Source organism: Gymnogyps californianus, chromosome 26, assembly GCF_018139145.2.
Source record: "Gymnogyps californianus isolate 813 chromosome 26, ASM1813914v2, whole genome shotgun sequence".
NCBI lineage: Eukaryota > Metazoa > Chordata > Aves > Accipitriformes > Cathartidae > Gymnogyps > Gymnogyps californianus.
In genome coordinates, this window is record NC_059496.1 from 2,977,384 (window position 1) to 2,990,895 (window position 13,512).

Consider the following 13,512-nt stretch of genomic DNA (forward strand, 5'->3'; position numbering starts at 1 on the left):
TCCACTTGCGGAAAAAAGACATCCATTTAAGTTCCGACCAAGCAAATCACACTAGCAGAAGGAGAAAGAGAACTAGATCTTAAAAACACACCTTTCCTCACACCCCTCCCTTCTTCCCGCCCTCACCTTTGCTCACCATACCTCCACCTCCTCCCACAGTGGCCCAGGGCAACGGCGAATGGGCTTGCGGGCACTTCACCCATGTTGGCTCTCACGCTCCTTTCTCCTCAGGGGAGGGCTCCTCACACTCTTCTCCTGCTCCATGTGGGTCCCTCTCATGGGGATCAGCCCTCCACCACCTTCTCCAACCCACTCCTTCCACGCACTCCCTGCAGGCCTCCACCACCTGCTCCAGCGTGGCCTTTCCCACGCACTCACGGCCGCCTTTGGGCCCACCACCGCTCCACCCTCGCGTTCCTCCACAGCCTGCAGGGAATCTCTCATCCACCATTAGCCTCCATGGCCTGCAGGGACATGATATCCAGGGATGGCTACCTGTGGAACTCAGCTGTCTCCAGGGGAGGCCAAAACACTCTGGACGTTCCTCGGAGGAGTCCTGAGGAGCTACCGGGCATAGACCTGCCTCCAACACAAAGAAAACTCTTCAGCTAACGGAAGAGGAAAATTGTGATGCTGCTACCTGGGACTTTAGCTGCCTGTCGAGAACTCAAAACACTCTGGCAGATGTATGGGAAAAGTCCTGACGCAAAACAGGAATGCACCTGCCCCCAACATACACAATGCTCTTTGCGTAGCTACCTTAGAAGATTCTGGGGCTGCTACCTGGAATTCACTCGTCTCCAAAGGAAACCAAAGACTCCTGGATATTCCTGGGAGGAGTTCCAGAGAGCTACCGGGCATGGACCTGCCTCCAACATGCACCAAACTCTTGGGGGATCTACCCTGGTGGAGTCTGGGGCTGCTGCCCAGGCCTTCAGCTCCCTCCACAGCAGGACAACACGTTGGCAGATGCCTGAGAAGAGTCCTGGGGAGCTGCAGGGCATGGATCTGCTTCCCATTTCTATCAGCAATCAGTCATAGAGTATCAATCAATAGGGTGGCAGCAGTCAAGAGAGCAGCAATCAATCGTAGAGCAACAAGCAATCTTTTAGCAATAATCAACGAACGAACAACCAAGTAGTTGTTTGCGATTGCAGGGTACTACAAACTTGTCATCCAGCCTTACCCACAAAGACGTGTGACATGCTGAGTAAGTGTGGAGAGTCAGGTGGACTTTGGCACACACACTGCTACCACGGGACTGGGTTTTTCACCTATTTACAAGTATCCGATGCTCTGAAGCCGCCCAAGGGTCAGCATGCCCTTGCTACTGGAGTTCTTGCTCTGTGTAGGCACTAAGGAAGACATTTCTGGTGATAGGCTATTTTAAACTGGTTAAAGCACAGCAGACCGTTTATGAGCTGCTGAGACTTAGCTCCCACACAAATCAGGAGCAAGGGCAAAGCCCCTGTATATTTCAAATGCATTCGAGTTACATGACTCTTCAACATACGCCATGACACCATTTCACTAGACTGAAGGCTGACAGCAGTGTACCAGGACACTCCTTTCTGCACACCTCACTCCTGGGTAGAATCCTAGACGCTTCCTTTAAGGACAGAAACCCAAAGAGCTAAAAGAAGTTCTTTAAATTCAGCACAGCAAAGAAAAAGCAAGCAAGCAAACAAAAACGGCAGGGAAACCCCTGAGGCACTAATGAGGAACAAAGGGTCTCCCTTTGGGAGTCCACTACCCCTCACAAAACGGACAAGTGGCTTAAAAAGAGATTCCTGCAAAGAAACGGCACATCGAAGATAACCTTGATAACGCCAGCACAAGTGACCGGTGTGGAAACGGCAGCGCTGACCCTTCTCCTGCTCCTCCTACGAGCTCTTCGCCAGCCACGTGAAGATGCAAAACCAAGCGTGAATGAATCAGATCTGAGAAGAGCCTGGCCCCAAAAAATTAAAAATGATCAGGAAGTCTGTTTGAAATACGGCTTCACATCCACTATCGTGGATGAGGAACCTTGCCTTAAGCACATGTCATGCCTTGAGATAGGAGCTAAGGACAGTATGAAGTTACCCCCACGAGCAGACGTTTAAAAGCAAAGCACCCAGAAACACGCAGACAAACCTGCACCATGTTTTCAGCGATGTTTCAAGTCACGCGATACTCAGTCCACGACTTTACAAACATCATTAAACTTAACGATAGCAGCCTCCTTGCAGGTTGCTTACTCAAAAGCAAAAACCACAAAGCCACGTACCCTCGGGGAAACCCTTGTCCTTCCGGGTGGCTGCTGTCTTCCATGGCTCTTCCTCACAGCAGAACAAATGACCGTGAATTTGGCAGTCCACACAAATTACGAAGCACACTTACTCCTCCGACAGTCATTACCTATGGCCAGAAGTCCTCCCACACCCCAGAATTGCCCATTACTCCTCCAGCAGTCATCCGCTATGGACCGCAAGTCCTCCAGACCTACCTACCTCCCTACCTACCCACCTACCCACCCACCTACCGACTTACTGGAAATGAGTTGGACCACAGCAGAAGTGACAGTGGCCGAGCCGGTCACACACACCAGACCACAAATGGTAGTTACAAGACAGAAAACACAACATAAACCACCAGAACTGTAAATAAAGCCAACCCGAAGCCACTGCATACACAAATCAAAGGCCCCTATCCAAACCCTAAACAGGCAAACAAGCTAAAAAGGGACTCTCCAAAAAAGCAATCCACCCAGAACACAAGAGAAGCCAAAAATAACATAACCCCAGGAACCCAGGCCCAACAAACCCAGATCCTCTCCAGAACAATAGCACGCTTTAATCCTGACTCGCTTAAACTCAGGCATCCCAGAACCCTACCACTCCGTAACCCTTGCACACTGTCACCCTAGCATCCCAGAACCCTAGCACACTGTAGCCCGAAGATATCCAAAAAATGAACCCAAACTCCCTGGAGATCTCCGGCTGGGCCTTCAGGTGGCCCCGGCTCTCAGAAGTCACAACTTTGAAATGGGAATGGGACAGCATCCCTCTTCACATCACCTGTCACCCCCGGAAAAAGTGCCTGCCTTAAACACTCCCGGGGAGAAAGGCTGGGGCACTTGGAGACTTTCAACTGGCCGCCATCACCACGGGGCTTCAGCTCATCATTTCTGTGTCAGAGCCACCAAGCACATGAGCTCGTCCTCCCTGAGACACCCCTTGGGGCAGCCGTACCCAGAGCCAGGCAGCTGCATATGGCCTTTGCTTGATGGGGAGGTGCTTCCTGGGAGCAGGATCTCTCCTGGGGGCATGGGGAAACTCTCGTCAGGCCTGGATGCCTGAGAAACAGCTCTGCGCTGCTCCATCTCTCACCAAAAACCAGGGCAGAGGAAGGCTGCTTTGCTGGCCCCCAAGACAATCAGCTCACCTGGGATGCTCTGTGGCCAGCGCGTGCCTTGCTGTCAGGTGGGTCTCAGCCTCAGTACCGCTCTGCAAACATCTGTCACCTCCCTGCAGGATGCTCTCCAGTGCACAGCATGTCTCCACCGGCTCTCCCTGGGGACAAAGCTCAAAAAAGGAGCAATTTGCTTTTCTTTCCCCCACTCCCAGAGACTCCTGAGAGAGACCTGCCACTCCCAAATCAGCTGTGTGACAGGGACACCATGTATGAGCTGCAGATATCGGTCAGGATGGCTGCAGGGAACGGGCAAGACATTCTGCAGTGCCCCCGGCACTGGCAGAAAGCAGAGCTGGAGACAATGGGGGAAGCCCAGGGCAGCTGGCAGCCGGCAGTGGGGCCCAGCAGGGTGCAGTGCCTGCAGAAACGTCTGGCTCCTTGAGCCTCAGCCCAAGGGCTGCAGCACGGGGCCAGCACCAGCTGGGGATTCGCTAGGAAAAACCAGGCAGGGCTGAACCTGAGTCCCCGCATGCAGCCCCAGCCCCGGGACCTGATCACCTGTCCCTTTGCCCATCGCTGCCACGGGATCCAGAAAGCAGCGCCACCAGCCCTCACGTGGTCCTGAGCCATCTCTTCACAGCTGCTGGACATGGAGCCGTCCTGGGACTCAACAGGCCTAAAAACAAGGGAAATTGCCCAGAATTAAGCTGTTCTCAAGTTTTGGCAGGCAGCATGTTTTTCTGAGATGCCTGGAGGTGCCGTTCCTGGGGAGCGCTCAGGAAACAGGGCAGCTGCCTGTACCTGCGGGCAGGCAGTGGATTGTGTGCAGTGGGAGTGAGCAGTGGTTTGTGCGGCTGTTGAATGGAGTCGAGCTTTAAATGTGTCCAACCTGCTACTCCTGCTTCCTTTTTCCTTGCAGGTTGCATTTGGAGTTCAGATGGGGCCGGGGGGAGTGTTAAGCAAAACCAACAAACAAGCAAAGAAACAAACAGCTGGGAAGGTTTCTTCCCCCTAGCTGGGCTTTTTTTGCTCAGTCCTGAACACTCTGCGTGCAATGATCATCACCAATATTAGGGCGCAGGATTGGGCACAGGGCAGGGCTTTTGCACGCAGCACATTCCTTGAGGCTCTTGGTAATGCACTTCCTGGGGAGTGCTCAAGAAATGGGGGCAGTCGCCCACAGTCGCTGGTTTTGGTCTTTCTCCCCTCTCTCTCTGTTTGGCTCACTGTGCCTATTTCTTAATTCCTCCCTCTCTGTCTTTAGCCCATCACCATTTTGGTCGTCTTCTTTCTCTGCCCACCTCCCTGTCTCTATTTTCTAATTCCCCCCTCTCTCTTCTATAGCCCAGGGCTATTTTTTTCTTTCTCACCTTTCTCTCTCCCGCTCCTTTCCTTCTCTTTTTTTCTATCGCTGTCTCCTTCTTCCTGATCGTCTTCTTTCTCCCTGTCCTGCAGCCTGTCATGTAGCCCCTGCTCAGCTGGCTGGGTCTTCTCTCTTTCTCTCTGTGCCTCTCGCCAGCTCCCCGGCCCTTTCAGCTCTTCCTCCGGCTCCAGCCTGGAAGCCATCGCTGTTCTGTCCTTGGCTGCCTCCCTCTCCTGACCCGCATCCCTCTCTTTGTTTCTCACTCTCTGGATTGTTTCCCGTCCTTCTCTTGCTTTCTGTCCTGCGCTCTGTCCCCTGCCTCTCCCTTTCTCTCTCTCAGCCTTTTCCCCTCTGTGCCTCTGTCCTGCTCCCTGTCCCTCTTCTCTGTCCCTCTGCTCTCCTCCTGCCATGGGGCCTGTGGAGGAGTGGGGTCCAGCCGGGGGGACGGTGTCCCTGCAGGGTCAGACAGGAAGAAGGAGCGCTCAGTGGCATACCAGGTGCTGTAGTCCTGGGGTATGGGGCTGATGGGCGGCCATGTTGGTTCCCAGGGCATGCTGGGAGCTGTAGTTCCCAGCACTCAGCTTCCTAGTGGCCATGTTGTTCTCAGGTAAAGCGGGAGGCGCAGTCTCTGCTCCAGCCACAGCAATTTTGCCCAGGTTCCTCTTTAGTCAGAGCATACTTCTCTTTATAAGAAGTCTTTAACTTTGATTACTGCAAACACTCCAGTCCAAGGCACTCAGCAGGTGGCTATGGCAACCCCTGAGATAAGTGGTCTAAAATAAACCAGGTAAAAATAATGAGGGGATAATAATACGGTTTGAGTTCAAATAAACCATTAAGTGTGACTAATGGGTTTACATTTTAAAAATATTCATACACCGTATTTCGGGGCTAAGCATTAGTAATGGTTCGAGGCCCATTGTTCATCCCACTGCTGTAGGTGGTCTCCAAAGAATACTGTTAATAGATGCCTCCTGCATTTGTTAACCCAGCACTCAGCAGGAGAAAAAAGTCTTGTAGCTCCACAAAATAGAACTGTTAAAGGGAGAAGAGAGAGGGGAGAGGGCTCAGGGAGGCAAGATTACCCCTGCAGAGAGAGCTACAGCCCTTCTCAGAGGCTGACCTAACTAATTTAATAGGAGTCTCTCCTCAATATTTTTTTTTTCCCCAGTCTGTCTCTATTGGTCCCAAATCAAAACTAGCAATTAGCAGCTGGCTGATAAGTGCTGTGCATGCTCAGGATGGGACAGTCATTACCCAAGCAAAGCTTATGATTTAAAGAAATAGTCTAACGTATTTCCTTAACTTGTGGTGAGGAGAAGTGGAGCTGGGATTGTCTGTTCCTGAGGAGCTGGTCTCCTGCGATTACTCCTCCAGCACGACTGCTAGCCCGCTAGCGACGGGGAATTGCAAGAAAGCAGAACTGAAATTTGCTGGAGCTACTCATGCTGTTTCTGGTGGGCAGTAAACCTTTAGACATCCTCATTTTCAGAATATAGCCACAAGAAAAATGGGAGACCGTGTTCCCTCTTACCCTCCTTTTCTCCATATAGGCTTCCTGTCTTCATCCTGCCCTTGAACAGAGCCTGTCCCTTCTCAGCTTTCCTTTGCCTTTTGACTGCGGGTCACACAGAAGCAAATAGACCTGTCCTAACATCAGGGAGGAACTCATCCTTCAGACCTGGCAACTACCCCAAGGATTTTGGGTCATAAATCCTGCAGCAATCCTTGCAGCTTATTTAGTTGGTTCACCCTGAAGCATCTAATACATAAAAGATTATGAGGTTAGTTTTTTCCAAAGTACTGGCATTATGAAGCGGACATAGTAAACATAGAGTGGGGTAGGTGAGGAACTGGCTGTTCCTCAGGAAAAAGTAGTTAAATAAAGAAAATCTACAGTAAAAACACTAAAAGAAGAAAGTGGCTTTTGGTTGATAGAAAGATGGAAAAGAAACTCTGCGTGAGTGGAAGTGGATATGTATGGAAAGCAAAACAATAGTCCAGATGACAAGAAGAATTGAAGCCAGTGGAATGGTCAAGGCAATAGGGGCTTCGAGAGGAACAGAGGGGAAAGAAGTTCATGAGAGGTTGTCGCAGGAAGACTAGACAGCGATATGTTTCAAAAGTCAATCTTCTTTAATGATACCAACATAGAACGGTCCAAGTGAACAGGAATGTTATGTTGTATTGAGATACAACAGCCAGATTGGACAGGAATATCAGGTCGTAAACACTGCGATAAACACAACTTAGTTACAGGTTCAGGGTGTCAGCTGGGAACTATCACTACACAAACTATAACCAAATGTAAGCTTAAAATGATGACTCAAAATGCGCACTCACTCACCGGTAAGGCGAGGCACTCAACCCCAGGGAGTTTCCTTAGATGGCATCCCGATGTAAGGGGAGAGTCTCTGACTGCAGACCCGCTGCTCCGAGGAAGACGGGCTCAAAGGGCTCTTCCGGCGGGCTCCATTTATACCCGAAGTCGGATCGGGGCTCGTGGTCATATATGGTCAGCGGTCTGGAAACTTATCACTGTCTACGTGACTCCAGTCATCACATGGCTGGCCGGCTCAACCCCCAAACCGCGGCTTCTAGTTTTAAGTCTTTCTTTCAGCAGTTGAGAAGTTCTGCTCTTTATCGGGGTGGGTGCACCTGCCACACTCCACCCGTGACCACAGTCACGATCCGACTGGTTTCTTTGGAGTGGTGGTAACAGTCACCTCTTGCCTCCAAAGTTAAAAGGGAGCGCAGTTTCGGTGAGAATTGATGCTCATCATGAATCATCATTTCTTTGGCTATTTTACAATTCTAACGGAACATCTGCTATTTGGGTTAGTTCTAAAGGAGCATACGTAACACGGATACGAACCACGTTATCATATGTTTAACACAACTTAATACAATACAAATGGCAATAATTATGATTATAACCACTATCAAGGATTGTAAAAGACTGGTTAACCATCCCGACAGGGAAAACCCGAACGCACTGGAAATCTTTCCCAACCAGTTGATGTTTAATGCGGCAGCAATTGCCTCTGAGTCCTTTGCTACTTTCTTCATTTTGTCAATTTGAGTTCGGAGGGGTATGGATACATTTGGGATATAAACGCAGCAGTCATCTACTCATCAATTTAGCACTCCATACTAAAGGTGTTCCTTTAGCAGCATCAGTCTACTCCCGCTCGGTGCTGGGCGGTCATTTTGCTGGTGTGTTGTAATTGTTCATTCAAGAGTTCTAAGCTGTCAGATGTAGAATTGGCTCAAATAGACACTTGCATCAATAGGTCATAAATGGCTTGTGGGTTTTTGAGGGAGGCAGTCCCCATTCCGAACATGGCCTCCAGCCACTATCCCAGTGGCGTTTTTCCTCTTTGCCACGTTCCCTTCTTTAGCGGTTGTATCTCCGGGGGCTGCGATCCCACCACTTAGGGGCTATAGGCCCTTCTCGGTAAATGGGACAAAGGGAAGGCAGGGCTACTGTGCGGGCCATCCCGGGAACAGTTGGGCGTAGCTGGGAATACAGACAGCCATTGGGGTACGCCCACTCTAGACTGGGAGGGGCGGGCACATCAGATGTTTGGCATATGCCTTGTGTGGGGGCATGAAGAGGACAGTTCCTATAAGCATTACATTTTAGGGCAGTGGGCCACACATAGCTGGTATTACTACACAGACAGCCCTGTACCAAAGCTTCCTGAATGGGGTGGGGCATGTATCATCACAATAATGGCCTTTTATCTATGTTTTTACATTGCATTTCTGTTTGGCAGTCCCAAAGTGTTGTGTTTTTTTTTTTTACTGGTGGGGCCCCATTCCTTTGCGCAATCCAGTCAGGTCCCCACGTGCAACTGAGGGGATGTTTTTCCCAGGCTCCCTTGAACCCTGGTTCTTGACAAGCGTTGGGGCAATTGCAAGAGGTAATTACACCATATTTGAATTGCCATTTATTGCGCCAGGTGACCAGCTATAGATGGTATGAGTGTGACCTCCATCCTTTCCATCCGTTCCCCAGGCCCGGCTGGAATTATTGCACTGTTGCCATGGGAGTTCAAGGGTTAGTGATATATTAGTGGTTTGCACAAAGATTGGTAGGGACTCCTCTACTGACTTAGGGCTGGGCAGACAGGCTGTTATTGAAGTTAAGTTCACCATACATGCAAATCCCACTATCAGTTGAGCCACCACCTTGCTGTCCAGGTTCTTGTTGTCCCTGCCCGCTGTTGTTACTGCCATCAGTGGGAGTGTCCAAATAGTTTGCTTTTCCATAGTCCTGCAAGAGGACACAAATTGCACCTCGGGCCTTGGGACCGGTCTCAGAAATTAGGAATTATCCATCGAGTACTTATGCGATGGCCTTTCCCTTTCCTATCTAAGGCCTCCCAGGCATGTAAGCCTCTGGGTTTCGCCAGGGTCATGGGTACAGTGCCAACAGAGGGCAGTTTTACCATGACGGGTTGGCCTGTATGTTCTCAATGGGAACTGGCCCTTTTGATTGTCCGGTTTGGGAGCGTCGCCCGTTAATGGTCCCGTAGGACAAAAATGAGGTAGGTACCATCGTTTGCCTGCCAGCATATCGAATCCCAATATGTTTCCCTTATAAGGGCTCAGAGCCACCTCCACAAGTTTCGGTCTCTATCGGGGCGGGTGCACCAGCCACACAGGTTAACTAAACACTCTTCCACCCCTCCATCCAAAACAGAGGGCAAGTCTCTGAGACCGAGATAGAGATAGGGCAGGTACGTGCAGAGGCAAGAGAGGAAAAAAAGCTTACTTAAGAACATAACTTTTGGTTCTTAAAACAGTTAGCAGCATACAGTGAAGAGAAAGTGCAATCAGAGAGCAGAACACCTTAGCCAAGCAGCACCTCCTGACCCTGCCCACCTTCCCCTTTAAGCAGGGTGTATGCTGCAGCCAGAGAAACCGTTCCAAAATTGCGGCTTCTGGCAACTTATTCCTGAAATGCACTAGTTTTCTTTTGGAGAACTGCAATACTGGGATGGATTCCCCAGTGCTCAAAACTCAGTAGTGTCTATTTCAACCATGGGCTTAAAAGTATACATCATAGGCTGTAATTTGAAGAACTCAGTCCGTAAAAGCCATGATTAAACAACAAACAATAGATAAGCCAAAAAGGGGGGCAAAAAAGGAAGAAACCATACACACAGGGAGTCCAATGGCTAACCAATTTCTATCAAAATGTCCATCGCAAGTGAGTGGTGTATCGTGAGAGATCCACTGTTTACATTTCCAATACTATAAACAGTATCCTGATTTTCATAACATGACATGCAGCATCCAAACCACGGAAATGTAGAAAAGGCACAGGCAAGGAGAAACACATCTTCATAGCATTACATTCAATAGCTGTTTAACGGTGAGCCTTCTTTTAGAGCTGTCCAACAATGCTGACTAATCCAGGTGCCCTGTTTAATCAGACTTAATTGTCAAAAGGATTAACAATATCTAAGTAAAACAAGGCATGTATACATTAAAGAAAACAGCACGGAACTGTACTGCTTGTGAACTGTTTACAAAAACATACAAGATGTTGGATGGCACAAAGCATATAGTGCTAATAGAAACGGATTGTTTAAGCTAAGCGCTTAACATAAACTGTCCATCTCTACCTATAACAAAGAATTTTTTAGGGGATTAAAAAACCCATTCCTTATGAAAAATAATGCTCTGAGCAAGAGGAGAATGGCCGACTGGCTCCCAAAACTGGTGACTGATTACGAGTCAAAGCAGAGTAAGCTGCTGCTCTTGCACCCTTCACTACACGGGGAGCATCCTGCCTGTTTAGCTGGTATTGAGGCAACTGGTCACAGTGAACTATCCAGGGGTGACTGAGGACTTGGGCTGCAGTCAGTCTTTGATGTGGGTTAACATGAAGCATTTTTGAAAGAAGGTCCTTAGCTGTATCTGAAACGGTATTCCAATAACCACCGCTGAGAGACAACTTCCCGCTACCTATTCGGGCCAAAATCTCCTCTGGGGTATCATCAGGACCCGTTACAAAAGGAGGGCAGCCAGCAAGCATGGTATAAAGTAGAACACCAAGGCTCCATACGTCCCATGCAGCATCGTAACCTTGCCTCTGTAAAACCTCTGGTGCAGCAAAACTTGCTGTGTAACATGGACTCCTCAGAAGACCATTTTCTACTCGTAGTTGTTTTGCAAGGCCAAATTCACAAAGTCGAATGGATTCTGGATTACCAGATTCATCAACATAAAGAATATTGCTAGGCTTCAGCTCTCCATGAACAACCCCTTGCGCATGGAGGTACTCAACCGTTCTTGTTATTGTGAACAGAACGGCACTAGCTTCTCGTTCCGAGAAAAAAATTTGTCTATGAATTTTATCCAGCAGTTGCCCTCCTTTTGTAAGTTCTGTTACTATGTATGTGTATTTTCCATCATCATGCACATCTTTTAGGGTAATAATATTTGGATGGTGGCCATAGCGCAGTAGGATTTCAATCTCCTTTCTTGGATCAGTTTTACTCTTGTCTATAATCTTTACAGCATATTCCGTGTTTAAAGCTTTATGAATACATCTCTTATAGACACAGTAAGACCCAACTCTGATATCTTCCTTCATTCGTATCTATCAGTAAACTGAATGCTGTTCCTGTGCAACTGCTGGACAACTGAATGCACTCCAACTGTCTGCACTGCCTCGCTTTCGTCATTTGATGCAATAGCTACAGAACTAAATCCCCGAACAAGTTGATGCGCATTAGCACTGGGTGGGAGACCAGGCAAATCTTCTGGAGTTTTTGCTGTAAACTCAGGGTCAAAATAAAACGTATCTTCAGGTCTGCCAGTTGCAGGTTTAAAAGGGGGATCAACTTCTCTCCTGTACAATTTATCCCAATCTATTTTGGAAAAGAATGCATGCCTCTTAATTTCTTCAACTCCATCTAGGCCTGCTCCTAATCTGTTTGCTGGGTTTCTTTTGAAGAGCACTCGCAGAAGACTCTCTGCTTCCGGGCTCAAGAACTGGGGCATTCCAAGTCTGGCCTCGAGAATCAGTGTCATGGTTTCTTTTCTGTCTTTCCCTTGGAAAGGCAGAGTACCAGTGAGCATTTCAAACATTACAACACCAAAAGACCACCAGTCTGCGCTCCGTGTAAGGCCTCCGCTCTTAATGACTTCTGGCGCCATATATTCCACTGTTGCACAGAAAGAGAAGGCTTTTTTTTCATGATCAATTGACACCTCACTTAAGCCAAAATCTGCTAATTTTGATATGTCCTTCCTCATCAAGAAGGATGTTTTCTGGTTTTAGGTCCCGGTATGTTATTCCACCACTATGTACATGGTCTAAAGCAAGTGCTAATTCTGCCAGGTAAAATTTAACATCGTCTTCTGTGAACATCACCCTACGTTCTCCACATGCTCCAATTGCCTCTATTAAATTTCTTAGGGCTGTTTGGCAATGGGCTCTGTCTCTGGCCATATTATAGTTCCCGTTTGGATTTACTGTCGGCCACGGATTTCTCCTCCTCCCCACCTGTCGTGCTAATTCCGCATCCTTAGTTAATACCTTCTCTCTTTCATCTGGGCAGAATGATTCTCGAATAAGATTTGGGTGTCCCCCTGGTTAGGATTGTGTCCCGTGCAGAGATTTGACAATAACTGCACCCGTGTTTCTGCATCCTCCCTTAATCTTGGCATTGTACATCCCCATAAGGCTAAATCATTTGGGTTCCACGATGGATTGGTATAAACCGTCGATGTGGGGCATGCATAGTCACCCCCTGGCCGTAAAGCGGCCAGATTAGTCAAAACATTTGAAACCATGGGGCAAAGTCCCACCCTTGCTACAGGAAGGTCTGGGGGGAGGTCGGTACAGGGACTGTAAGGTGGGGCAGGAGTCGGGGAGGGCCTTGTCTGGTCGTCGTTCGGGGCTGTAGCCTTACCTACGGCCAAAGTTACCTTACAGGTTAGTTTTTCCCTCAGCCTCTTTTGCCTCCCTGGATGTTGTCTCTCCCGCACCCATTCATCCCACACATACCAATAATCCATGTGTCCCGGGAACCGGTACTGAAGTTGGTCTCGCACAAAGGTCAGTCGATGTTGGTCAAAACTCCCTTGTGGTGGCCACTGATCTTCACTATCTCCATGGCGGGTGATGAATGGCCACCATTGTTGACATAGAACTACTGCGTCCTCCTTCAGTAGTGAATTTGCACCACAGATTTTTTCCCAGTTTTGTAATATCTCTGCTAAGGGCGTCTCCCTCTCTACTCCAGTTACGTTACTCATGATTTAATCCGGGTGGGACTCAACACCCCCCCTCTAAAATCTCTCAACAGCTCTCTAATCTGGGCAGGACTCGAACCCCCCTTTTAATCAGACGTCTTCTGTTGATCAGACTGCGTACAAACTTGTGTGCGATTTATGCTGATCAGGCTACACACCTCGGGCGGGACTTGAACCCCCCCGAATTCTGTCCTTTTCCCTATATTGAATTTAGATTTAAGGGATTTAACACTCACCACTCTAGCGATTCGGTGCGTCCCGTGTCCAAAATCCTTGGGTGAACTCACCCTGTGCTGCCAGTCAGAGGTTTGGATCCAAGAGGTTCCGAGAATGACCTAGGGTCCCATCTGGGGTGCCAAACTGCTAAGGGGGAAGCCGCTGCCGAGCATTCACACACCAATCAAGGAGTCGCACACACACCACCCGAGACTTTAACTGCTAGGACCGGAGTCCCTTCGCAGCGGGCGACTCCAGTG

General features: G+C 48.9%; 1 protein-coding gene and 2 pseudogenes across 1 annotated transcript; 1 reads left to right on the forward strand and 2 right to left on the reverse strand.

The window, feature by feature from the left end:
* The window catches only part of LOC127026016 (ribosomal protein S6 kinase alpha-3-like), a 233,403-nt pseudogene that overhangs the window by 123,106 nt on the left and 96,785 nt on the right, over nucleotides 1-13,512 (reverse strand).
* LOC127026006 (antigen WC1.1-like) overlaps nucleotides 1-13,512 on the forward strand; it is a 125,139-nt pseudogene that overhangs the window by 69,917 nt on the left and 41,710 nt on the right.
* Nucleotides 3,684-12,189, reverse strand: LOC127025932 (ribosomal protein S6 kinase alpha-3-like). The gene is given in 6 exon segments (XM_050911088.1): nucleotides 3,684-3,692; nucleotides 4,012-4,072; nucleotides 5,167-5,212; nucleotides 10,505-11,368; nucleotides 11,371-12,007; nucleotides 12,009-12,189. Coding segments are annotated over 6 exon segments (1,758 nt in total). The 5' UTR covers nucleotides 12,150-12,189.